This window comes from Melanerpes formicivorus, unplaced genomic scaffold (assembly GCF_026170545.1).
Source record: "Melanerpes formicivorus ecotype bairdi unplaced genomic scaffold, bMelFor1.0.p_v2 SCAF_25, whole genome shotgun sequence".
Lineage (NCBI taxonomy): Eukaryota > Metazoa > Chordata > Aves > Piciformes > Picidae > Melanerpes > Melanerpes formicivorus.
Genome location: NW_027142377.1, coordinates 3578362 through 3605709, shown reverse-complemented (window position 1 = coordinate 3605709; position 27348 = coordinate 3578362). Strand labels below are relative to the sequence as shown.

The 27348-nt window shown below is 40.3% G+C and overlaps 1 protein-coding gene across 1 annotated transcript in view; it reads left to right on the top strand.

Moving 5' to 3' along the window:
• Nucleotides 1-27348, top strand: part of PPP3R1 (protein phosphatase 3 regulatory subunit B, alpha) — a 42994-nt gene that overhangs the window by 9255 nt on the left and 6391 nt on the right. The window contains exons 2-3 of the mRNA XM_068153082.1: nt 16446-16485; nt 25044-25220. Of these exons, the coding sequence (XP_068009183.1) occupies nt 16446-16485; nt 25044-25220 (217 nt within the window). The remainder of the gene's footprint in view (nt 1-16445; nt 16486-25043; nt 25221-27348) is intronic.

Sequence of the window (27348 nt, the reverse complement as noted above, 5' to 3'; positions counted from 1 at the left end):
ATAAATAAAAGAAACAAGTCTGTTCCTGCCCTGGAGAACTCAACCTAAATATTCAATCTTTTAAATTGCATCTGAATATTATTTCTTATAACCAACTCCTGAATAGACATCACCTCAGTGTTAGGAGTAAAAAAAACAACCCACCAACCAAAGAAAGCCCACGTCAGTATTTTCTCCATGTTACAATTCATATAAAGGAAAGTGTTTCAAGATTTTGGAATATTCCATAACAGGGAAACACTTAATTGAAAGCAGCATGGTGTTTTTCTGTCTTGTGTTCTGTTTCATTTTGCTTTCCTTTGATCAGGAAGCCTGTGATAATGGTGCTTGGAAGACTACAGAAATTTACAGTGCATCTTTTTCAGAAAGTAAATTCTTAATCTGGTGGAAATTCTGATCAGCATGGAAACTGGTAATGCCTGGAAGACCTGTTTAATGTTCTGTAAAACTCCTGATATTTTAATTACAATGGTTTTGATCCCTCTGTATTGGATCACAGTGCTGGTAGGGCCTGTTTTCAAACCATATGACTCATCTTTATTCTTTATGGGATTCTTAATGAGTCTTTGACTGGCATAAACTAACCCAGAGCTTGTTAAAATGTCTCAATTTAGTAGTTGACAGCTGTAAGTTCTGATAAAGTTGTTATCCTTTCAGACAGAGAAAAACCTCACAACCCTACCCTCCCAGCCAACCAGCCAAGAACCAAAACCAACTAAGTATTACGATAGATGTTAACTATTAGAGATAGTTAAAGAGTGCTGCAATCTTAGTTTCACAGATTCTGTATCTATGCAGCAATTCCCCTTCAATATAGTCTGCTTGTCCCTTTGATTTGCACATCTCAGTTCTGCATCTTTGCCTTCTGGATTGTCTTCTACTGTTGTCAGTTTGTGACATCAAATCCCATATTTGAACTGCCTTTTCTGTTTTCAGATGCATGTCCTTTGCAACATTCTTCAGTCTCTCTTGTGATAAATCCTGAGTGCAATTTTATTGTCTACTTTCTTTGTAGTCTTTTTTTACTGTACTGTTTCCATTTTCTCTCCTCTTGTTGGGCAGCCATAAGATGCTTATCTCACTTCTTCCAAAGTCAGATTTTCTTTTTGCACTAAGTGGTATTAAACTGTGAGTTTCCTAAATGGGAAGAAAGTCTGGGGACAGCACTTATTTATGCAGCTTGTTTCTGTGCGGTTAGACCATTTGATCAAGTACGGAGCACTGACCTCTGTAACTTTCCTGGATCTGTTTTTGAGTCCTTGTAGGATAGTTTGTGTGATTTGGTATTATTCTCTAAATTTGCACTTAAACTTTCCTACTCAAGGATGATTGACTCCTTCAAACTGTCAGACTGTTGTATGCAATAGAGCTGCACAAGCTTTCTTTTTCCTCCAGGTCTTCTCAGATACATTAAAAGAATAAATAAATCCATGCAACTGTTTCCAAAGCCTTCACTTCTGCAGCTGGCCCATTACTAAATCATAGTATCATAGTATCAGTCAGGGTTGGAAGGGACCACAAGGATCATCTAGTTCCAACCCCCCTGCCATGGGCAGGGACACCCCACACTTGATCAGGCTGGCCAGAGCCTCATCCAGCCTGGTCTTAAACACCTCCAGGGACGGGGCCTCGACCACCTCCCTGGACAACTCATTCCAGGGTTTCACCATTCTCATGGTGAAGAACCTCCTCCTCACATCCAGCCTGAATCTCCCCACCTCCAGCTTCATTCCATTCCCCCTAGTTCTATCACTACCTGAGATCCTGAGAAGTCCTTCCCTAGCCTTCCTGTAGGCCCCCTTCAGATACTGGAAGGCCACAATGAGGTCACCTCGGAGCCTTCTCTTCTGCAGACTGAACATCCCCAACTCCTTCAGTCTGTCCTCATAGGAGAGGTGCTGTTAACGTCTGAAAACTTGAGATACATTGGTAGCCAAAGATGCTCTAGTCACCTTGTTTCTGAGTATTTGCAACCTGTTGCTGTGAAGAGGCAGTTTTCCTCAACTCCAGTATAATCTGTTACACTGAACACGATGTTATATGATACAGTATAATCTCTTATCTTCATTTCTGGAATGTACCTTTGCTGTTTGCTTTTCCTTCTGCAAATGCCACTTGCAGCAGTACAGTGAAAATCCTCTAAGCTTCCTGAAAAAATGAAGCTTTCTAAACTTACTTTCTCACTCACAGTGATCTTCCATTCTTCACTCACACATGTTGGTGAAGTTTGTGGTGAGGAAGCCTTACCAGATACGTTACAAACAAATACTTTTGAGTGTTTGTCAGTTGTTAGAGCATAGCATGCTCCATTTAATTTCCACCTTGGTCCTCATCTTTGAATTTGCCTCAGCTTGCTACGTGTGTGAGCTGTATCTGATTAGCCACAAGCAGACCTGTGGTTGTTTCTTGACATTAGTTAGGAGGTTTCTACTTGAGATTGTCTGACTACTACAGCTCCTCTTCCGCTTTAGGAAAACCCTTAGCAAAAAGAAGTATTAATACTCCTTTCTAATGCTCATTGCTGAAGAGTAGTAGCATGAAACTGATCTAGTGATTATCAGTTTCCTTCCTTCCTGCAAAGGCTTACAGTTTTCTATCTGATCTTGGTACAAGTGAAATCAGGAAGTTCAGAAACTTCAGAAGTCCGGGCCACTCCTTAGTTTCACTCACTTTTTGTTGTTGTTGTGTTTGGATTGTCACAAATCAGATTTTTAAGAGAGAGAGTTTTTGATTCTACAGCTGTTGACAATACTTAACTTTTTTTTCTAAGTAACTGCAAGGAAAGTTTATATTTGCAGTCATGGTAACAAGTGCTATGCCTTTAAGTGACAGTTAAGTTCCACAACATAATACTATGGAGAGAAAAGAAAGCTTACCTTTCACACCCCTCATCAACCCAGTGGCAAGAGTGCTTGACTGGAAGCATTGGAGAAAGAGCTGATTTTTGACTTTCTGCTGATTTTTGGAGAGAGGCATTGAACTGCTAAGCAACTTGACACAGTTTTACTGGGGTTGCTCTAGAGAGCTGTTTCCTGAAGCTCCATAGTTCTTTCGGGTTTCGAAAGAGGTGCTGGAAATTAACTTGGTGTAATTGAAAGCAGCCTCATGAGAGTATTTCTATACATAGCAAAATAGATTTCAGTATGGCTTTAGGTCTGTTCTGTTTCTATATAGGGTCAGGCAGTGATAAATTCTCAGTGTTCCTGGACTGCTGTTTTATTGCATTTTGTTGAAAGGGAAGTGTTAAACATTGTGGCTTTTCTGGGAAGGTTCTTGAGACAAAAACTATTTTCTCTCCAAATTGTTGCAGAGAAAGAGAAGCTGAAAAAGCTTTAATTGTCTATTAAATATTTTGCTTGTAAAATGGGTATTCTGATTCTTAGGTAGTTTTGACTTTCTTCTTTTGACAGACCTCCAGGTTTTCAGTCATACTTGCATACTTTGGCTTAATGTTTTGATTGAAGCTTTATTTCTTTTGTTCTGTGTTGCTTTAATAAATCTCAAGTTGTTCTTTCACACAAGTGTGATGCAATTTACTGTTTGGATTTTTTTATGCTCATATTTACCAGTGAAGAGGAAAAAATACCACTCTTATTAATGAAATAACTAAATCAGAGACAATGTACTTGGCTTTACATCCATCAGTGTCCTGAAAAGTGAGACCCATGTGATAGGTTTAAGTCTTTTGTTCCCCTTTGGAATCCCTTTGGGTGTAAGTTTGTCATTTCTTTGTTATTAAAATGTTGACCCTTAACTCTGATAATGCTGTGACACCTTAATCACTTGTTACAATCTTCAGTCACAGTTTCTGCTTTCCTCTACCCTATTTGTGATAAGCTCTTGCACTATATACTCAGAAACAGAATGGACTTCTTTGAAACACTTTCTGGGATGCTTCAACTCCACTTTTGTTAGGCGTAAATATTTCTGTGGTGTTTTTGTTTGTGGGTTTGTTTGTTTTGTTTTGGTGTTTTTTGTTTGTTTTCATGATTGATATGTCTGTTGCCTTTCAGTCTTTTCTATACCTTGTTTTGTAGTTGGATTACAGATTTCTCTGGTTGGACAGCATGGTTTTGTTTTCACTTTTGCTAGCATCATCTTTGTCAATGTAATAGCATGGTCATGGGGTGCATTGATTGGGCAACTTCGTTGCACTTATCTTTAAAGTTGAGAAAGAAAGATGCTGTGGTCTCTTTAGCTAAGGGAATTGAATAAACTCCAATGAAGTGACTTGTGTAGTAAGAGGTTTTGTAGGTGAGACCCACAGGTTAACGTAATTGGAACAAACAAATTAGTGTCTTGCAGATTTTTTGTGTGACTCTTCAGAAGCAATGAGAGACACCAACCTACTTATCCAAAGGCTTTCTAAGGTGAACTCTTATTGCATCAGAACTTAATTTGACTTAGTGGTGGCAGCACTCTTGTTCTCCTAGTAAAGGAAGCTCTTTTCCTTGGCTTTGGAGAGTTCATTATTCATTCATGCACTTTAAAATTACAGGCTTCTGAGAATTTTCGAGACTGATGCAAGCTTTAGAAATGCCAGCTCTGTAGTGATTGCATAAGTAGACTGGATTGTCTCCTCTGAAGAGTAGCAGCTTGGAACTGCCAAAAATGAAATTGTTGAATGCCACACAGGGAAATGGACCTTAGCTCGAAGTTAACTTTTGTCCTTGTGAGTGCTTTGCTCTCAAGTTTAATCTACAGATTGCAGTGCTTATGCAAGTGTTTGCAGTGAGAGCTTATGGTTATTCATATATGAGCCTTCTCTTCTGCAAATAACCAGATCTGTTTGTTCATTTTCTAAATGTGATGCAATTTTCTCTGCCTCACCTTGTTTTAAAATCTGCACTACATTTGTCTCTAGTGTTGGGTAATTGTCTATCTACCTGACGTGGCAAACTGCGTCGGGGGCCATAAAATAGAACAGAAACCTTTGATATTCACATGTTAAGTTTAAAGCAATCTGGATAGCCTGTAGGTTTCTACTGTGTCTGCATGATGATTTGTTGGGATAGACATGTGTCTAATGGATGGTATATTGTCAGTGTGTGCTCTGTGTCAATGACTCCTTTCCTCCTCCAGGTTCAGGAAAAGGACTTTATGGGAAAACTTTCATCTTTAATAACTCTTTCTTCTTTAAGCAGTTTTGCAAACTGTTCTCTTTGCTGTTTCTGCAGGGTCCTTTTGTCTCTTTCTGTCTTGGTTGACAGTTGTATGGTTTTGGTTTTTTTTTCCCTTGGAGACACTTTGGTGTTTTTCTGCAGACTAGTAGTGTTGTATGTCTGTATATATACATATGTGATTAAACCAAGTGTTTCAGCATACCTACAAAATCATGGTATCACAGAATTGCTACGACTGGAAAAGACCTCCAAGATCATCAGTTGCAACTGTTACTTAACGCTACCAGGGCTACTGTTACACCATATCTTTGAGTGCCACATCTTGTCAGCTTTTAAATACATCCATGTGTGGGAATTGAACCACTTCTCTGGGCAGCCTCTTCCAGTCTTTTAGAACCCTTTTGGTACAGAAATTTTCCCTAATGTTTAATCTTAACCTTCCCTTGTATAACTTAATGCCATTTCCTCTTGTCCTGTCAGTTGTGATTTGCGAGAAGAGACCAACACCTCTGTCTCTACAACTTCCTTTTATGTAGTTGCAGGGAGCAATAAGGTCTCCCCTCAGCCTCCTTTTCTCCAGACTAAACAACCCCAGGTCTTGACATCTGCTCTTGACAAGACCTGGTCTCCAGAGCCTTTCCCAGCTCTCTTGCCCTTCTTTGGATGTTCTCTGGCACCTCTCTTACAACATGGTGCGCTAAACTGAACCCGTTGCTCAAGATGCAGCCTCCTCAGTGCTGAGTACAGGGGGACAGTCATTTCTCTCGTCCTGCTGGCCATACTATTCCTGATCCAAGCCAGGGTGCTGTTGGTCTTTTTGGCCACCTGAACACACTGCTGGCTCGTGGTCAGCTGGCTGCCAGTCAATAGCATCTCCAGTTCCCTTTCTGGTGAGCAGCTTTTCAGCTGCTCTGTTGCAAGCCTGGAGTATTCATGGGGTTGTTCTGATCCAAGTGCAGGACAAAGCACTTGGTCATGTTGAATCTAATTTGATTGGCCTCATCCCATCAGTTCAGCCTTCCCAGGTATCTCTGAAGAGCCTTTTTACCCTCCTGTGGATGAACACACTCACCGAACTTGGTGTCATTTGCAAACTTACTGAGTGTGCTCTCAATCTCCTTGTCAAGGTCATTGATGAAGATATTAAAGAGCACTGGCCCCAGTACTGAGCCCTGAGGGACACCACTTGTGATTGGACATTTAGATTTTGTGGAAAGCTCTTCAGTTGTGCCTTGAGTTCAGATAGGGAACCCTAGGGCATTCATGTATATGAATGAGTTGTATAATCCCTGCTGTATCTGGTCAGACTTTATGGATTGCTTCGCAGTCCTAAACACTGCAAATTCACAATGTTAGGACTTAAAATGAATGGCTTTATTCTGCTAAATAGATGCACTTTTTATTTTCTGTTTCCTTTAATATTCATAAAGCCAAATGATGTATTAAAGATTAAAGCTGAATCCTCTTATAATAGCACTCTCGAGTCCTTTAGTTTTCCTGTCCTGCTTTGGCAACAGCAGCTCTCTCTAATTTCAGGTTCACTTCTTGCTTCATTGGTTGAGGGCTTCCCTGTGGTATCTTGGAATAGCTGCTTCACTGTGATGGCCTTAAGCCATCTCGTTTTGGAGGAGACCCGTGGACAGTGAAGGATTTAAATAAAGCATAGCAGAAGTGACTGGCCAACTGCCAGCCAGAGGACAAGTGGCTTCCCTTAAAATGACTGACAGAGCTTGACCAGAGCCATGACTGGATTAGATGGTGACTAAGGAGTAAACTGTAGGCTTTTCCTAAGACTTGTACAGTCTTTCTTGTCTCCTGCACCCTTAGGAGGGATGTGCTAGAATGTGATGTACCTCCAAGAGGGAAGAGTCTTCTAAAGAATCATCACTTCTTTTGTTGTGAACAAATGGAATAAATGTGCCCAAACCAAAAGTTTTTGGAATAAGGCTTTTTGTAAAGGTGGCCAAGGGAATTATAACACTTATTCTGCATACTTGCAAAGAACAACAATGCCAGAGCGCTGTTAACAGCTTTAACCTGATTTGATCTCTACTGTAATCCCAAAGCCGTCAATCCCCTTTGCCTTGGTTCATTATCTCTGATGTCTGCAATTTAAATGCCATGTTGAAGAATTAGGTATTAATCTTTTTTTGAGTTCCTTCAGGACTGAAGGTCACAGTTTGTTCTAAAGAGACAGGATTAAGGCATTTAGGCTACTTCGAGGATAGGACATTTAAAACTTGCAATCTTTTCTGTCCAGAGGTAAGTTAAAACCTGCTGTGTGGCTTTTTTTCCTGAAGTGCCCTTTTGAAATTACAAAATGCTTGTAGCATTCCGTGGTGTTTGCTACTAATTAGCATTTAGATGAGAGAGTGAGTTAGGATATTAACAGCTCTAAGACCTGTCCCTCCTACCTTTGTAGTTTTACTTTTAAGATGATACATGGAAACCGAATGCTGATACAAGTTCAGTGGTTTATTAGAAGTCTAGTAAACCTTTCAAGAAGTGTAACTGAAAGTGTTAGGCAGAAAGTTACCATAGCTTCCAGGCGTGGGAATTGCACTCATCAGCGTGTTTATGCTGTAGTTGCAGAATGGGGACTGTAACTAAAGATGGTGGAATGCAAGGGTATGTTGGCAGGTTTATGCAGTTAGTCTCAAACAGCTAGGTGGAATTATAAGAGAGATGCTGAGGAGTTGTGGATGTAATATGCTAGATAGCTGTATCCTCTTAAAAGCTCCCACTGCCAGGAAATGAAAAATGTATCTACCACTGTATATGAAACCATTAACCGATTGGACAGCAATGTGTTAACCTGTTGTAACTGTAAAGTGTTCTTTTTTCCTCTAATCCCAATTTGAACTTGTACATTTTCTCTAGCTCTTCTATATTTATTTATTTATTCAATGATAAAAGGTTATTTAGACCTAAAGGATTTGACATTTCAGTTACTGCATTTGGACCATGCTTCCCATTTTTTTCAACTCTTACAGAATCAAGATTTGGATAATATTTATGTATGTGAATAAAAAATAGAGGAGAACACATTAACAATCCCTTGTTAAATTCAGAGTTGAAAAACTTGTACATTTTTGCACTAAGGCATAAGAAATAGATGAGAGCAGGTTTCATTTTCTCTGTTGCAAATGTTTGGTGTCTTCACTATGGGAAGCTTCAAATATTGGGTTGTAGCTGAGTAAGAGAAGTTAAAAATCATTAGAGAAATTACTTAATAAAATAAACTCTTGTACTAGACTAAACAGTCATCCTGCAGCTTTTTATCATCATTCCTTATGGGTTTCCAAATGACAAACAGTTGTACTTGGAGAAGCAAATGTGTCCCCAAACCACTTGTAATAACTTACAAGCGTGTTCAAGTGTGGTTTGTTTGGTTTTCTTTTTATTATTCAGGGTGCATCCTAAAAACCTTGGTGGATGTTGAATCCATTTCTTATCCTTCTGTATACCTAGGGAGCTCTTCAGAGCTTGTAGGAGGTACTGAATACCAAGTTTAAAGGCCAGTCATAAATTTCGTAGTTTGCTTCTGTGGATGTATCTTGTGTTCAGTGGTCCAGGAGAAAATAACTATAATCCATTGTTATATGTTCCTTGTTTCTGATTGACTAAAGGCACTTCCATTAAAATGCTGTTTATTCTTTTGTTAACATACCATTGCAAGACTTACTTGGTAAAGACTATCTTCTGTGTCTTTCTTTCTTGACCCATGCTATTTTGTAAATGCAATCTATGATGGTAATTCTAGCTGTTGAGTTCTATTAATAACCAAAAATTACTAATTTTAATTGGAAGTGGTACTGAAATAGTAGGAGATCGCAAGTCTTAGGGACCAATTGAATGCTGGAGTCCCACTACTGTGATTTTGATTTATTTTTCTTCTTTGCCTTTACTTTGTTGCTGCCTTTTTTTTTTTGCCTTTTTTCTTTTTCTGTAATCCCTTGCTTTTCTGGGTAGGCTGTAAGAATTTCTTGCTTGTTTGTAACTTAACTCCTACCATTGCACATGTGGGAAACGGAGTATTTGCACTGCAGAGTAACAGGGTGCCCAGATTTGACAGTCTAGATGCCAGAAGTGCTTGCGGGTATTCTACTGGACTTCTGGACAAAGACCATGGCTGTGAAATACAGGGCAGGACACTTTCACAACTTTGGTTACAAAAATAAGAGGGGCGTAAGCAGAGCTGTGGTTGTGAAGCTTTATTAGACTGTTGTCTTGCTTGGATTCAGCTGGGAAGTCTTGCATCTTCAACTGCGGCTGTGCAACCTTAGCCTTAGTATTAGAGGGGCATGGAATTAGGTTGCTGTTCAGAAGTGAATGGATTTGTCATTGGCCTGGAACAGTAATGTAAGATTGGGCAGTGTAGTACATCATGCTGCTAGAAGATAATTGATTTTGGATCTTACTGAACGTGAGGTGGATATCAGGCATTTTTATGCATTTATTTTAATTCCTTCTGCAGGTCATGGTCTTGGAAACTAGGCTGAGAATTTGGGGTTGGCAGTGAAACTGTTGACTGCTATTAAGTTACCTGCTTTCTAAATTAATGCCCTCTGATTTCTTGGCTTCACTTAGTTCTTCTCTGTCACAACATCTGACTCAACATTAGTATGACCATAAGAACCTTAGTGGTAGATTTATTTTTAGCCTTTGATTAGATATTTTATTAGATTGTGGTAGAGAGCTGCTAATGCCAAGGAACCAGTATTTGGGGGAGCTGCATTCCCTGCGGCTGGAATAATTCTGTGCAGAGTACTTAGCAGCTTCGCATGGAACAGTGTAAAAACCACCAAGTTGTTTTAAATGTTAATTTCTGAATTGTGGTGGTTAGTCTGCACTGTTATCAGCTCTTAATTTAAGCGCAGTCTTGGTTTGGGGGTAACTGTCTTGTGATATTCTAATCTGAAGTAGATTTAGTGGCTGCAATGAAAAGCCTAAAAGGTGACTTAATTATGCTGAGTCAAAGACAAATGCCAAATTCCCTGGTCTGCCTATCTGTGACATCTGCTTTACAAGTTTCCTTTTGTTGTCTACAAATTACATACTCCTGTAAATAAATGTACTGCAAGATAATCAGTAACATGTTTTTCTGTATTTTCTTGACTCACAGACTCTTCTCAGGGCTAAGACAGGACTGTTCTGTGTTGAGTAGTTGGTTTAATGGTGTTGGGGCTTTTTGTATGTTTGTTTTGGTTTTTTCCTAATCGACTTTTTTTTTGCCAAATCTGAAGTGCATTCATACCATTTCTAAAGGAAGTAGATGAAGGTGTTTTTCTTGCTTCTCAGACTTTATTCCTGTTTGGGTTTTGGGTGTGGGTTTTTTTTGAGTCATATTTCTTGTGGTATCTATCGGAACTTTGGGCACATCTTTCATCTGTGCTCTGGTGAACAGCCTTTAGGCTTCAATTGCTCCTCTAAGTAACATGAAATGTACAAAGTGCAACGGGTGAGCTCTGGTGTATTTGTGTGACCAACATTTAATTCAGGAATTCAAATCTCAGTGGCTTAAAGCCTCCTGGGCTTTGCCTGAAATTCCTTTTATCTAAACCACTGTGTGTCTATGTGGCATCTTCTGTTAATGCAATAATTTTTAGAACCTAGATAATGCCATCCTCTTCCATGTGACAACTTGCCTGGTGCTTATTGAGGAAGAATATGGTGCCAACCTATGACAGCCAAAGTTCTCGTAACTTGTTAAACAATGGCTGTTAAAGAGCGAACGAAACCCAAACTTCTCTTCACCAAGCTGGCAGTTCTGCATTGTTAAAGCTTTGTGCAAGTGGCAATACTTGGAAAATGAGCTTGAAGGAGAACGAGGAGGAGGAAGAATTCTCTCAACAGGTAATTTCATTAATCATTCATTTTGATCTTATGGACAAGAATGAGAAAAGAGAGAGAAGCAGTTTGTGTGTTTGTGAAAGGGAAGGAGGGTCTTTTGAATAGGCTCTTCTTAAACATTGACTGCCAGCTTCTGCCTTCTTTCTTCTTGCTGCTCCCAGACTTTTCTAGTTGGAGTAGAGGGTGATGGAAAATAGCTTTATGCATAACTGGAGAATTGATTATCTTAATAATCTGTGGTTCTGACCCCCAGCTGACATGGCTTGGTTAACTGTTTCACCTGCATGCTGTACTTTTGTCATGTGATAACAAAGATAATTAGTAGTGTGGAAGCCTGCAAGAGCAAATGCAGGAAGCACAAGGTATAGTGTGTTGGCTGCATCCCACAAAGTGTGCATTAATGCAGAAACCTCAGTAATGCTCAGTTTCTGTGGGAAGCTTTGGTGCACAGGTGTAGCAACCAAGGGCAATGTTCATGTAGTTTGCATGTTTAAGGCCACTTACAAGGAGGATGAGTTTATTACTCTTCTTGGTGTGTTCCTGCAGAAATCAGTACATCTTGGACAGCTACTCCTGTACACAGACTAAACAGATCTTAGGAGACCACTCTTTACACTTACTGAATTCATTTGCTATGGGAACAAATCAAAAGCTTTGAAAGAATCTAACTTTTAAACTGTTTTAGGAGTTAATTTGTATTTGTAGTCTCTCACACACTACCTTTTGAGGACTAAATCTGAGATGACTCCTAAGCTGACACTGTGGCATTTAAATACTTTCTGCTGTTTTGCTGTCTGTCTTACTGTGTACAAAACTGTTTTGTATAAAAATCTTCAGCTAAGAATCTGCAGTCTGTTGCTAATTTAGCTAATTGCACATTTCCTTTTTTTAATTTTTCTCTATTTTCTATCCACAGCTCTTCATGTCCTTCACCAAGAGGAAACTTGTCAAGAGAATTGCCCTCAACTGTCCTGCCTCGGAGGAGTGTGTACAACACTGATCTTAAGAAGGCAGAGCGATTAGTATTGTCACTGCCAAAGAAGGAGAAATTGGGAAACATTTTTATGGATAATATACAGCAGAAGTAAAGACTAAATCCACTAATAGGTTATCCTTAATCAGTAAAAAGGCACAGGTGCTGAAAGGAGAAAAGGAGAGAATAGTTAGTAGAGAATAAAATGGCAAGGAACATTTTTATTCTTAAAGGAACAAACTACATGTCATATAAGCTTCTGCAATACTTTACTGATATGTTTTGACTTCTCTAGCAAATATTTCTGCAGTACTCAGAATTTGGTCAGCCTTCTGTTAGTGGAATCTAGGCTGTTCCTTGACCTGTAATTACTTCTGTCTGTAAGTTATGGTTTTGCTGCTGTTTAACCAGGAATGAACTTGTAGCTGTAGTATTCCAAGCCACTTGTTCTAATTGTGTAACTGAAGAGAAGAGAGTTGAACTCAGCAGGATGGCAGCAGTACCCAGATGCAGCTGAGGAAGGCATGTTTTATACTAGGCATAACTGCCAAGTCAATCTCTTGTGGAGTGTTGATGCTGTGCAAGCTGCATTTCTTCAACAAACCTCGTGTCACCTGGCTCTAGCTGTGCTGATATGGTGTGTGTGAGAGGATACTCTCACTTCATGTCAGGTATGCTAAATATATATCTGACAGGACATACTAATAGTATAATGATTTCTTTGCAGTTGGCAGTTGAGTTGTATCAGAACCTTGTTACTCTACCTATTTATTTGTACAAATCAACTTGCCTGCATCCAAGCTGAAGTGCTGTGCTGTTTGGAGATTTCACAGTGACTTTTGTCATTATAAATTAGTGTCATTAAAATAAAGAAATATGTGTCCATGCAGTGTTATTTTGTGGAATAAGGTTAGTGATTATGATAATCTTTTGTGGTAACTGTCAAATTTTGTGTTAATGCATCCACTCACAAAGAAATCTTTTCCAGCATTCTTTAAAATGCTGGTTAGTCTTGGTGTTAAACTTTGGTGATTCTCCAAATTAAAACTGTATGTATGAAAATGTTCACCTGACTTTTTTTTCCTCCTTTTCTTAAAGGGCTCATTTGATACTTCACAAAGTTGTGATTCCTTCCCTGCTTTTTCTCATAACACATTTATGTGGACATAAGCTCTTGCCTTCCATCTTACTACCTACCTGTTCTTAAACAGCAGGAAAACATTCAACCTATTCACTCAGCAGTTGGGTTTCAGGGCTTGTATTGTATATACACATAGTGGTTGGATTTGGGGACAAGTGAGTGACCTTTTTCTACTGTTGCTCAGACTGTGGTGAAAAATGCCTGCCCTCAGGAACAAATCATTGCTCTTCATCTCTGAGAATCATTTCTTTGGTGCAGAGGAACACCTTTGTGTTTGTCCAGGCTGCAGCTGTGCAAACAGGAGTCTTGGCTCAGACATTTATTTGTACCCAAAAAATACCGAAAAGGATTAGAATACATAAAAACCTTAGCAGACTTTTGGATTCTCCTAGAAAGATGAACACTCAGCACATCATTACCAGGTAACTGCCTTTTTAATATACCTTTTTTAACTACAATGTAGCAAAGAGTGACTAATCATGTAATTTTTCCATTGTCACTTACTAGATTTTTCTGATTTTTTTGTAGATGCCCAAGTTCCTGTCCTGGATAGGTAAGTATTTTTTAACTCTTCTTTTTAGCAGTAACTGTCTCAAAGGGAAAACTAAGCTGAAGTTTATTCACTTTTCTTTGCTCTTCAAATATTTTGCCACTTAAGTAACTTGATTATGGCATGGCATGTGCATCCAGATGCATAATAAGGGTCTTTATAGACATTGCACTTACTCAGTTCATGAACAAAGAAAAGTTATTCCATCCTGAAGAATTTTTGCTGCTCACTTTAAAGAAGCATTTTATGCTGCTTTAGCCAGATTGGTTTCAGTAGCCTGTACTAGAAATTAACTTACTCTGAACACCTGAACAAGGATGTAAGCACCCAAACCTTCAAATGTAGTTATGATTGTATGTTTGTGTGTGCATAAGTGCACTGGTTTTAATTCAACTTTCTCCTTTAATTTGCAGCCTTCCAGTCTGGTGTTTTTCTTGCCTCTTCATGACTTCGTGTCTTGAGCAGCCTAGCTGGATCCCCTGGTTCCTGTTTCTTCTTGTTTCAAAATTCTGCTTTCCCTCATTTTAAGTCCCCTACCCTTTTATATTCATATACATGTGCTAGGCTTTTATGGCCTGTTTTAGACTTGGCTGGTTTTTCTGAGATTTTGTTTGGGTTCTATTCAAGATTATCCATGTGACACTGCTCTCCTGGATTCCCTACCACGGTGGAATAAGTTTCCACTGAGCAGAATCTCTCAGTCGTGTTTCCGAAGTGTTGAGGACCTGATGATCCTTACCTGTGTTTCTCTTCTACTCTGTCTTGCCATAAGTAGACATTGGGGAAGAAGTTAGGGCTGTGTCATTTGCTGCTGCTCTTACAAAGCAAGTGTATTAACTTTTCTAAGAAGCAAAAGAGTGTGTGGGTTGTGGGGGGGGATAAAAAAAGAGAGTATGTGCCAGAGGTTAAAAGGCAAAAGTACCCCCTTCTCCCCTCAACAACACATCTCCTCTCAGACATATTTAGGTTTGTGAGATGCTTGTTCTGCCCCTTTCTGTCCTTATTAGGAAATGCAGTGATAGGATCACAGAATGTTAGGGGTTGGAAGGGACTTCGGGAGATATTTGAATCTACCCCCCTTGCCACAGCAGGACCATATAATCTAGTGCAGGTCGCACAGGAACGAGTCTGAACGGGTCTTGAAAGTGTCCAGAGAAGGAAACTCCACAATCTCACTGGGCAGCCTGTTTTAGTGCTCTGTGACCCTTAGAGTATAGAAGTTCTTCCTCATTTGAGGTGGAACTTCCTGTGCTGCAGTTTACATTCATTGCCCCTTGTCCTATCACAGAGCACAAATGAGCAGAGGCTGTCCCTTCCTTCTTGACACCCAGCCCTGATATATTTATATACATTTATTAGATACCCTTTCGGTCTTCTCCTCTCCAGACTAAACAGCCCCAAGTCTTTCCTCATAGGTGGTGCTCCAGTCCCTTAATCATCCTTGTACCCCTCCATTGGACTCTCTCAAGTAGATCCTTGTCCCTCTTGAACTGGAGAGTCCAGAACTGGATACTATATTCCAGATGGGGCCTCACTAGAACATTAGTCACATGCTTCCAGGCTAAATGGAGTTATTATTTGGGGGGGGGGGAGGGGGATTTTTTGGGTGTTTGTCTTGTTATATTTTGGTGGTTTTTTTTTTCTCCCCTTTCTTATCAAGTAACCTCTATTTTGGTTCAAATTTGTATAATTTTGAGGAGTCTTTTCAGTGCAAGTGCTCAGCTATGCTTCACACAGTAAGAGAATGACTGCTGAATATGTGTCTTAGACTCAAATGTTTTGTTTGCTTGTGCAAAACGCTCTCTTGAAAACAGTTTGATGATGTTTGATTGTGACTCTTCAGCTCTCTGGTCACTCCTTTGCTTACTGATTCTGTGTTGATAGGTTGGACTCGATGATCCTCGAGGTCCTTTCCAACCTAAGTGATACTGTGATACTGTGAAAATACTTAGCATGTGTGTATTGTGATCTTCTCTAAGTGAGATGTTTGCAGGAGAAGATGACCAGCTTGGAATTTCAGTGTCTTTTGGCGTTCATGTGTTGCAGTAGTTCCAGGTTTCAGTATGTCAAAATTCCAAGTGACTGCACCCTCAAAGTTTTAATTTTTCCTACTCTGACTGTGTTGTTGTGCAGCAAGGATTTAACATCTTAGTTTAACAGCAACATATTAACATGGGACATTACAACAATATTAAGTGTAAAGCTGTTACATCTGAACCTCTTGTGTAAACCACTATCTTTGCATTGTTCTTCCTGGGTGAGTCCTTTGAGGGAGGGAGTGGGCAGGTGGCTCTGGGGAGAACACATGCTGTGATTTTTTTTTTTTTTTTGGTCCTTTTTTTTCCCCCTTATGCTAATGGAGTCAAGTTGGTCATGGTGCTTCCTAAGGACACATCTGTTTCTGAGTGTAAAATGGTAACGCAGGTTATGTGAAGTCTCAAAATGAAACACCATTTGACCTTGGAAAGTAGCGTTGGTACAATGTGTAAGTGGTGAGTTTTGACTTTGGAGTTTAGAATATGGAACTGAATTCTTATCCTTGTGTGGACTACTGGTGTTTCCATGGGAATTCTCATGAGAGGAGACCCCCCCCTACCCCCATGGATTTCTGTTTCTTCCTGTGTTTTGGTAACACACACCTGTCTCAATAAAACACTGTCTGCGGTCGTTTGGTTTAAAATATGTTTTGAAAACAACCTTGTCACTTGTGTTACCCAAGCTCTTTACAGTGCTGAAACTGAAAACAGTTCTTCTAAGCTAACTGGAGAATAATTGCAATTTTGTTCTTTCTTTTTCGTGTTTCAGGGAAACGAGGCAAGCTACCCTTTGGAAATGTGCTCGCACTGTAAGTGTTTCAATTGCTACCTTCTGTTGTTAGGTTAATCCTGTTTGGAGATTGCTCTGTACAACTTTTATGTATCAGTTCACTGAATTCACTGCTTAAAAGGTTAATGCAGTTTGTATATGAACTCAGATGGTCAGATTCCAAGGTGGAGGATCACCTTTGGGGAAAAAATACAGCTTTTGCTGTTAGACTGTAAAATCAAAACCTAGGCCATGGTTAAAAGAAAATCACCTCTAAAGATGGGTTTAGTTTTTCTGTTAGAGTATGAAGCAAACTGGGGATAGATTTAATCCAGTGAAGCTTTAGTACTGGTAGTTCAACTGGTGGGACTTTTCCATTATTCTCAGTGCCAGTTCCTCAGAGCTGTGGAACAGCTTGTGGAGCAGTGTGTGCTATGTTAGGTGCAAAGTATGTCACCTAAGATAGCTTTGCACACTCAGAGGGTGGAGAGGTTGAGGCTAAAAGAGCAGTTTTCTCTCTGTGTATTCTTGCAGCCAGGCATTTAGGTGAGAAACCACTTGATGTTAGTTGCTTTTGGCCATGTGAGCATAGAATTCATTGCTGCACGTTATGGAGTTGATCTGCACTGTAAAAGTGTTTCATGCCTAAAGTTAACGAAAGAAAGGGTTGTCTTGTGAAGTGTCCCTGTGGTGTTAGGCTAAGCACAACTTGTTTTGGACAGCTTTTTCTTCTCTACTAAATCCTGTGTAAACTTGTGTGTGTATGTATAGACTGCTTGATAAGATTTCTCATCTTCAGTGAACAGAGCTTGCTTTTAAGCAGGATAATAAATTCTTTAAGACAGGAACTATCTTCTAGATTGTTTTCACAATGCTAGTCATAACTGAACTCCTGCTTTCCTAAGTCAAACAGTAATGTAAACCAAGTAATTGTGGAGGAAGTGTCTTTTAAATAGATTTTCCAGAGAAATGAGGCTTTAGCTAGTAATAGCAAGTCCTCTATGCCTAATACACATGTCCACATAAATTGAAATTTGAGTCATCAATTTGGATAAGAGTCTCAAGCATTTTACACAGCTCTGTGTGTGTTTTGTTGAATACATCTGTATAAGGGTGGGGGCTTCATATTTGAAGACTTCAGTGGAATCCTGTATATCAGTTACTGCTCCATTGGCCAGTTTTTCCTTAGAGACAAATTGGCTTCTGAGTATTTTTATTTAAATTAGATAGGTCTCTGCCAGAGTTGAAAGGCTGGAGAGGTGGGCCCATGCCAGCCTCATAAGGTTCAACAAGACCAAGTGCAGGGCCCTGCATCTGGGTCAGGGCAATCCCAGGCACCGATACAGGCTGGGCAGTGACTGGCTTGAGAGCAGCCCTGAAGAAAAGGATGTGGGGTTGCTGGGGGATGAGAAGCTCAACATGAGCCACCAGTGTGCACTTGAACTCCAGGAAGCCAACCAGATCCTAGGCTGCATCAAAAGAAGTGTGGACAGTTCTGGTGAGACCCCACCTGGAGCACTGCATCCAGTTCTGGAGCTGCTATTACAAGAAAGGTCTGGATGTGCTGGTAGGTGTCCAGAGAAGGGCCACAAGGATGATCAGAGGGCTGGAGCACCTCCCCTATGAGGACAGGCTGAGAGAGTTGGGGTGATTCGGTTTCGAGAAGAAAAGGCTCTGAGGAGACCTTATTGTGGCCTTCCAATATCTGAAGGGGGCATACAAGAAAGCTGGTGAGGGACTTTTTAGGGTGTCAGGGAGTGACAGGACCAGGGGGAATGGCTCCAAGATTCAGGAGGGGAGATTTAGATAAAATGTTAGGAAGAAATTCTTCACCGTGAGGGTGGTGAGACGCTGGAACAGGTTGCCCAGGAAGGTGGTGGAAGCCTCATCCCTGGATATTTTTAAGGCCAGGCTGGATGTGGCTCTGGGCAACCTGATCTAGTGTGAGTGGTTCCTCCATGTCAGGGAGGTTTGGAACTAGATGATCCTTGAGGTCCCTGTGATTCTGTAAGCAGTTTGTTGTCATCCTGAACTTCTAATCCAAGGACGAGCAACTGCCAACCTAATGGTTGATTGCTGAGCTTGTTTGCCCCCTTTTACTGCAGAGAAAGAGAACATTTCCACTCTATTCTGTGGTTAAACTGTATGTTGAGGATATCATTGTGTACATCTGAGGTTTTACATGATCAAAGCTTTTTCTGCTTTGATGGACCTTCTCAGTAGAGAAGCTGTTTATCAGGGCAGCATAACTTCATATGCTGGGGGGAAGATGTAGTTATCCCTTTCGGGGTTGTGCCTGATCGCTGCAATGATGGCAGTGTGCTTAAAGATTCAGTGTGCCTGAGTATCCTAAAAGAGCAGGCTGGCTGGGATGCAGGTGTGTACTGTGCATGTCTGTGAATTAAGCCCCCCAAGTAGATACTCACCACCTTCTTCACATATTAAATGTTCACACTGCTTGAAGTGGTTATCACTGACAGGACAAAAGCTTTTCAGGTCAAGACCAGACAGTGGTTTTGAAGATCATCTCATCAGGATTTTGAATGGTTAGACTTCTAGGGGACTCTTGTTAGCATTAGTGCATTTATGCTGTCTGCATGGTGCTGCTGGGTGGTAACATCTGCCTGGCACTGCAGCTGCTATTTTATTGTCTCCTAAGAATAACTTTATTTTAAAGTTGACAGTTAGAGGAAGCAAATCGAGGATTCATGCTGTTAAGTAGTCAGGAATATTCTTTTTACCCTTCATTTTAGAACATTTAGTTCTTTTCAGTGGGTGGCTGAGTGTTGTGGATTCCTTTAAGTGTTACTTTGTTTCCCAGCTGCTCTTTGAGGAAATTGCTGAAAATTTGGTGCTGTTTTACACGCTGAAAACTTGGTGTCAGCCACACCACGTCAAATTATCAGCAAGAAAATTTTACAGTAAAAGGCTGGGAAGAAAACGAGTTTATAGTAAACAATATTTTATAATAAACAACATTTTATAGTAGAAAATAATTTATGGTATTTTATAAACAATATTTTGTACTGTGGTGGGGTTTTTAGGATAAGGGGACTAGCATCTCTTTTCTAACTTAGGAAATTGTAATTGACACATCTGAAGTCATGAAAAGGACTAGGCCAGCTGCCTGTAAGCATATACAAGGCAAGTGGTTGAAAGTGTTCTCAAGGGCGTCATCTTTTTGAAATGTGATCTCCAAGACTGAAATGGCTGTCTTGGTTGCTACTCTGAAACATTATATTGGTGAATCAGACAAGACTGTGGAGTGAGGTGAGAGCTTTTGCTGAAGGTCTGTTTTATTTTGAGGTGTCTGCAATCTGTTTTTCTGGGGAAAGTTTTTGTTTCTTTTTTGACTTGGAGTCACTTAAAATAGATTTCACAACATGTTTCATTTACAGACATCTTTTCTTTTCTAAAGCATTAGCCATGTTTTTGTTTCTAGTGGTCTCATGTTTGAAAAGTATGTGGAAATTAGGCTCTCTGTGACCACACTCTGGTCTGGTTTTTGATAGTTACAACTTTGAGCCAGTGTTTTAGGAGTATCTGAAAAGCCAACCTTTTAAGTCTGGGTCGAAACATTTAACTGATCAGTGGGGAGGTGCCTTCCAATGGGCTCTGTGAATTTGTGGGTTTTCAGAAGTGCCCAGCACCTCTTTGATGAGAGATGCACAGATTTTCTGTACACAGCTTTTCTAGGCTTGGTACACTTCGTGGGTGCCTGCTTAAGTATTGTGCAGCAATGGATGTAGACTGCTTCTCAGTACAGAAGTGGTTGTCCTGTTAAAATATCCCTGAATTCAGAAATCTGCGTTTTGAAGGCATTCTTCACTGTAAACTAGTCTTAAAAACCCCCTGTATCATTAAAGCCATTTTTGTGAAATGACTTTTCTCAATATAGAGTACATTGTACTCCAGAAATTGTCTTTTAATGAAGCTTTCTGAGTTGCCATTTGAATGCTTTTTACAATCCTGAACAGCACTGATGTGAGTAAAATCCTGAAACAAACAAGTGTTTTAAAACCTGATGGATGATTCTCTGCTCTTGTGTTGGGGAAAGGAATGGGGTATTCACTGGTAGCATATTAGAGAGTATGCAGCTGAAAGAGTGTTCTACCAAAAACTGGAGCTGCATGGAGCATTTACATGTGGTTCCTTGCAAGCATGGCCTTCTTGTCTTTTAAGCTGATTGATCATATGTTTAGATGTACGCAAATGAATCCAAGAAAGATAGCAGGTACTGTTGGCTCTGGAATTTGAATACCTGGAAGAAAAAAGGAATAATTTGAAATTACTGATAGCTCTTTAAGCAAAAATCCTAATACTGGAGCTGCTTTAGAAAAACCCTACCTTGTGTTAGTTAGTTAGCATGCAAATGAAATTCCAAGTGGATTGTGAAATAAACAGCAATAACTATGTGTTTAAACCAGTGGGTAATTTGATGTTCCTGCAGGGCTGCCAGCAGAGCCTTTTAAAGCCAAACATCTTCTAGGTCTTACTTCTAGCCAACTAGTAAGTTTGTAAGCTCAAGCCTTAGTGCCAAGTTGATGGGGTCGTTTCTGATTGTGCTGAAAAGCATGGGAAGCAGTAGAGCCTCCTGTCAGCTTGGTGAGCAAAGCACAAAAAGGGCCAACTTGAGTTTGAGGTTAGAGAAATGCTCGCTGTGGCTGCAGCTCAGGGAAGCTCTGGCCACTCAGATGAGTCACAGGCAAACTCTGCCTCAAAGGATGTAAATAAAGCTTGAGCCTCCTTGTTTTGCTCAGTTATGTTATCACCCTGTTTACACTCTTGTGGACTTGGACCTCCTTTGCATTTCCCAGTGTGTTCTTCTTTATCCCAGGCTCCTGAGCTTGAATCTTGGAAAATTCTGTCTACTACTGCCACCATCAGTCCTTCCAGCTCAGAAACCTTCACTCCATTTGAACTATCTTGTGCTTTGCTTTACCAGTATAGCTTTAGGGCACTGGGTTGCCTGTAAGGAGCCTTCAGAGATGAAGGAAAGGCTCTGATAAATTACTTCAGTACTCTGTTCTGCAGAGGTAGTTATGTGAAATTTTGTGAAAGTCAGTCTGTTGCTAAAATACTGAAGAAAAAGCAGCCTTGTAAAAGGGGCACATCCAGTTTAGATTATTTTTTTTTCCTTGGGGGGAGGGTTTGCAGGCAGGTGAGGTGCTTGCAGTGCATTTAAGGAAAGAAATAGATTGTTCCAATGTAAAATGGTCAGTTACAAAACACTGATCTGCAGATGCTGTTTTGATCTGTATATTTTTCTTACAAACAGAGGCTTTTCTTCTCATGATCTGTTGAAGGAAATCTTTCTCTTCCTGCAATTACTTTTGGGGTTTTGTTATTTTCTCCTCCAAATGCTCTTGTCCGTGGTGTATCCATTGCCAGAAGCAAAACACTGGACAAGATTGATATTTGGTCAGCTTTGGGCAGAAATACTGATTTCTTCAGTACTCTTTGACTTGTTTGGGGTGGTGTGTTTTTTATTTGATCTGGTTGGGTTTTTTTGGGTGGTGGGTTTTGTTTTGTTTTGGTGTGTTGTGTTGGCCTTTTTTCCTTCCCCCTGCAAGAGGAGAACCTTTCTAAACTCTCTAATGCAGGCAAACCCTTGGCTTGAACATTTCAGTGTTAGGAACGAGAAATTTGTAATACCCATTTATAGTAGAAACTACTGCTCAGCATCTGCACCTGGACTCTGTATTGTAGGTGTACTGGAACAGACCTATGAAATTGGAGGGTTATGTATGTAGGGAGTAGTTAATATCGTTTAAGAACGAAGACTCTTTAATTTCATACTTCAGGCAATTGTTGCTTTGCTGTGGTTCAGCAAAACACAGCGTTGAGAAGTGTTCTTGCATGCCTCTCCAACCTCTTCCTCTTCCCATAATGTGATTCTTGTCTTTATCATTAATGGTCTTGACTTCCTTGACTACAGTTTTTAAAAGAAAGAAAAAACAGTGGTGCTTTGTCTTCTCTTAAGCATGGCTGGCTTGCGAATTTAAGTATCTGCCTAACTGCAAATGCAAAGGCGTTCAGTCTAGCATCAGTTGTCAGCTTCATCTGCTACAGAGCCATTTCTGAATGGCCCAACAAAATGCTCTTTTTGATTTCATGTTAGTAGCTCTTGCTAGACATAGATTAGCTTGACCCAAACCCCCTTCCTGGCAGAAATTTTTCTTAGGACCTCCAAAGGACATCTAGTCCAACCCCCTCTGCAGAGAGCAGGAGCATCCTCAACTAGATCAGGCTGCCCAGAGGCCTGTTGAGCCTCACTTTGAATATCTCCAGGGATGGGGCCCCAACCACCTTCTTAGGCAACCTGTTCCAGTGTTCCACTACCTTCATGATAAAGCACTTGTTCCTAACATACAATCTCAATCTGCTCTTCTGTAGTTTTCTTTCTTTTCCAGCATTGGACTGGCTTGCTAACTACCATGTTCCTGTGTTAACAGCTTGCTGTGTGCTGGCTTAGCATTAAAGTGTAGTGGGAGGGGTTGAGGTTAGATACCATTTCAAAGACTGACTCTCTATTTACAGCTTTAAGATTTGGAAGAAAATGGAAAGCAAGGAGTTTCTGGGGACAGACCCAAGAGCTGGCTAAGAGCTTCAGTACATTGCTGTGAAGAAGTGTTCTGTGCTGGTGGAATGCACAAGCAACTATTTGGGCTAATTGCCAGTGAAGCTTTGCTTTGCCATTCTCTTTGAAGATTGCCTTCTTTTAGTCTCATGATGATATTCTACATATAGCTTAGCATATGGTGATAGGGCTCCTTTGGTGTCAGCCAGAGGGGTTTCTGTGTAGCTATGCCAAAAGTAATGTGCTCTTGACACGGTGGCACAATGTCATGCTGTTCTAGGCTTCTGTGTAAACTGGCTGGAAAAGGAACGTGGCTTTGGTGCAGTTGAGAGCCTGATTAACTGAAATGCTAAATTGCATAGTGGAAACTGAGGAAACTACTTCAAGCCTCTGCAAGTGCTGTTTAATCTTGATTTTTATAACCCTAATTGCAGACACAGTTCTGTCCCTTGCTTGCACAGCAAAGGGTAGATCTTTCTGGGTATATAGACTCTTTTGCCCTCTGCCTCTGTAGTTGCAAGCAGTTCCCAAGACTGACTGCAGAATGTCAGAATTCACAATTCAGGCAAAATAAGTCTTGGCAGGAAATCATCTTATGCATCTGCCATGCTCTCTATCCCTTTTATTCTGAAATAGTGTGGGGGGTTGTGTGTCTGGATTTTAGACAAGGATATCAAGAAGTTTTGGTGGAAGTTTGCTACTGCTTTGGTAGGAAGTCAGATCTTGGAATCAGCTGTAATTTCCCAAGACAAAGCTCTGTCTGTTAGCTGACTTTGTGTACCAGAAGGACTAAGTGCTGTTTGGTTTTTATGCTGCACTTCTAGAAAAGCCTAAGAAGGTATTAATGTGATGTAAAGTGGAGCAGGTTGTATGTATGTGCCTTGTGGAAGTTAAGAAACTATGTCTTACTAAGTGAGCAAAAGCACTCTGAAGCTAGGAGAGGCTGAGGAAATTGTTCATGTTAGGAAAGAAATAGGTACAAGGAGTTTAAAAGCTTCTGGTTCTGTAAAGTACATTTGCTGTGGTTTGCTGAGTGCTTTCTAGGGCTTCCCAAGAGCCTCAGTTCCTCCTTCATACTCAAACAGGGTGAGCAGTTTGTGAACTAACTTCAGTTACCATAAATCAAGCTGCTGTCAGGGAATTTTCAGGTTGTTGCAGGGAAAAAATTTCTAGCTTTTCCACAGTAACAGAATACAAGATACTTCAGTGATATTTAGGGATTCACAGATTTAGTCTGCTCATGGCATGTTCAGAGGTGTAAAGTAGGGTACTAGGTATGTGCTTTAACTGAGATTAGATTCAAGTTTGAAGAGGATAGATGAAGAACCTGCTGCAGAACCTGAATCTCTTTTAATTTCTGGGACCAAAAAAAATAGATGTATGAGGGTCAATGGCTAGAGGTACATCTATTTCTTGTTTGATGTGGAATGGGACAATAAAGATACTAGGTCTGTCTGTGTGTTGTTTTGTAGGTGAGTGAGAATCGGTCACCTGTGCTAACCTGCCTGACTTTGCTTGTGTCCCAGGAAATCTCCTATGTTTGGTGTGCTGAACAAGCACTAGTTTTGCTTGTTCCTAATATAATTGCTTTTCTAATTTACTGTGTTAGTCTAGTGTAAACATCATGGTAATTCCTTCAAAGACAACTCAGTCTCTTTAATTTCTTCATACCTGGTATTTGTATGAGCCGTGTGACTAAGAGCTGGCTAAGCACCTTGATCCTGAAGGATGTGGTGTCAGCATGTGGCATTCAGTGAGTCACAACGCTATCTGTATTATGGCTGGTGCAGGGAAGAAAAAAGGTAAGGTTTATCTAAAAGCTTGTGCTTGTCCTCAGAATTTGATACTGTCTTTATAATCTTCCAAGAGAGTATTTAATAATTGTAATAAAGCAGGAGGAATTTTGGTAGGAAAGCAATGGAATGTGCGCTGTCTTTAACTGACAAAAGGTTTACTGCAGCTTTTCTGAGGAGAGATGTGGTTTATGTTTGGTTTTGTTTGTTTGTTTTTCCTTTCAGTTGATGCTGATGAGATAAAACGACTAGGAAAAAGATTTAAGAAGCTTGATTTGGACAACTCTGGTTCGTTGAGTGTGGAAGAGTTCATGTCTTTACCTGAATTGCAACAGAACCCATTAGTACAGCGAGTAATAGATATATTTGACACAGATGGAAATGGGGAAGTGGACTTCAAAGGTAAGACAATGCTTTGGGACAAGTGGTGGCATTTTATTGGAATCCTTGGACCCTCAGAATTCCAGTTTTGTTTTAGCTGAGAAAGGAAGGGTGAAGAAAACTTGTTAATTGACAAAAGGCTCTAATTCCTAATGAAACTGAGTACCAGTAAAACTAGTTTCTCTGGTGCATTAGGCCAATGCACTCTTGGAAGAAAAACCTGCTTAAAAGCAGATTGTTTAGTAACAGCTTTCCAGGTCATAGCAATGTAGGACTGCTCATGAGGTATCTCTTGAGGTACACTAATTCAGACTCTTAATTGTGGTTCTGGCTGAAGGACATTCCTAGGCTGAGGAGACTGAAAAAAGTGGGGTAGATTGCATAAGCAGAGTGCTTGTGCAGAAGGTGTCTTTATCCAAATGTTCCAGATGTGCCTTCTGGAGTTTTTTGAAAACAGTATTCTAATTTGTGAAAGTGAGACAAGTACCTCTGTTGATAATTCATTTACAGGGTTCTTTTGATGATCTTAGGTAGACTCTTAAAGTGGAAAACAGAAATTTGTGATTTCCTAGAATCATAGAATTGTTTTAGTGGGAAAAGATCTCTGAAGACAGAGTCCAACTATCAGCCTAACACCACCATGCCTATTAAATTATGTCCTGAAGTGCCATGTCTACATGTTTCTTGAACACCCCTAGGGGTAGTGACTCCACCTCCCTGGGCAGTCTATTCCAATATCTGACCCCTCTCTCAGTAAAGAAATGTTTCTTCATCTCCAACTTAAACTTCCCCTGTCACAGTTCCATGCCATTTCCTCTGATCCTATCATCTGATACTAGGGAGAAGAGGCCAACTTCCATCTTACTCAACCATGTTTCAGGGAGTAGTAGAGAGCAATGAGGTCTCCCCTCAGCCTCCTTTTCTCCAGACTGAACAATCCCAAGTTTTCTCAGCCTCTTGTCGTAACACTTGTTCTCTCATTCAGCACATTCCTCCAACATTTACATATTGGTCATGACTAGAAAAGGTTATCAGTTTTTCTGGATTTTTCTTGCTTGTTTGCTGTCTTTGTTTGTTTAATTGGAGAAAGTTATTAAGTGTCATTTCTGTAAAAGCTGTTAACCTTTGCAGCCCCCTTTACGTTTCTGTTGGGGGTGTGTGGTGGTTTTAGGCTGTGCCTTCAAAATTTAGTTACAGATTTTGAGTAGAAAAAGTAGAAAAATATAAAGAAATCACTGTTGGGTGTAAAAAGGAGAACAAGGGATTGCTCTAAGCAAATTCATTGGGTAAATATCTAGAATAAGAGAAGCTGTACCATAACAATTCTTCCTCTTTTCTCTTCTGATCTCAGCTGTTTTGCTTTGCTCCGGAGAGATAATGTGCTTTGGCTGACCTTGGCTAAGTCTAACCCACTGCTTTCTCTCTCTCTTGGGACAGGGGGTGGGAAGAGCAGTGGAATGGCTTTCCTGGTCTTTCTGACCAGAGGGTTTTCATATAATTTGGTCTGTTCTTGTTAATGCTGGAGGAAACTTCAACCTACTACAGAGAGCTACAGTGGAACTGCAATGTTGAGATTTTGAGACTTGCTAGGTATCAGTTTTCAAAGCACTAGGGGTTGTCACAAATTCCCTTGTGAAGAGTAGGCAGTCATGAAAGATGATGGTGTGTTGTGGGTGAGGCTGTTCCTCTTGGGTGGGAACAGGAAACTGTCAGAATCCATTTTGTATAGCAAAATGATGCTGCATGTAATAAGTGGCAGTGAATTCTCTTGCTGTCACCTTGTCAAGTTTGATTTCTGTCTGAAGGGAAGCTCACAGGAAAGGGTTTATTTTGAAAGAAAGTAGATTTAAATTGGATATGAAGAAGAAATTGTTTTATTGTGAGTGGTGAGACACTGGAACAGTGTGTCCAGAGAAGTTATTCATGCCTCATCATTGAATGTGTTCAAAGATGGGACTTTGAGTAGGCTGATGAAAAATGACCCTGACCGTGGCAAGGAGGTTGGATTACATGATCTATAAAGGTCCCTTCTGACCCAAACCCTTCTGTGATTCTCTCACAAGGAAAATCACTAGGGTGAAGAAATAGGCATTTTATAAAGACTTATTATTTTTAACTTTGCTTAAAAGTGGCTAAAAAATGAGCAGTG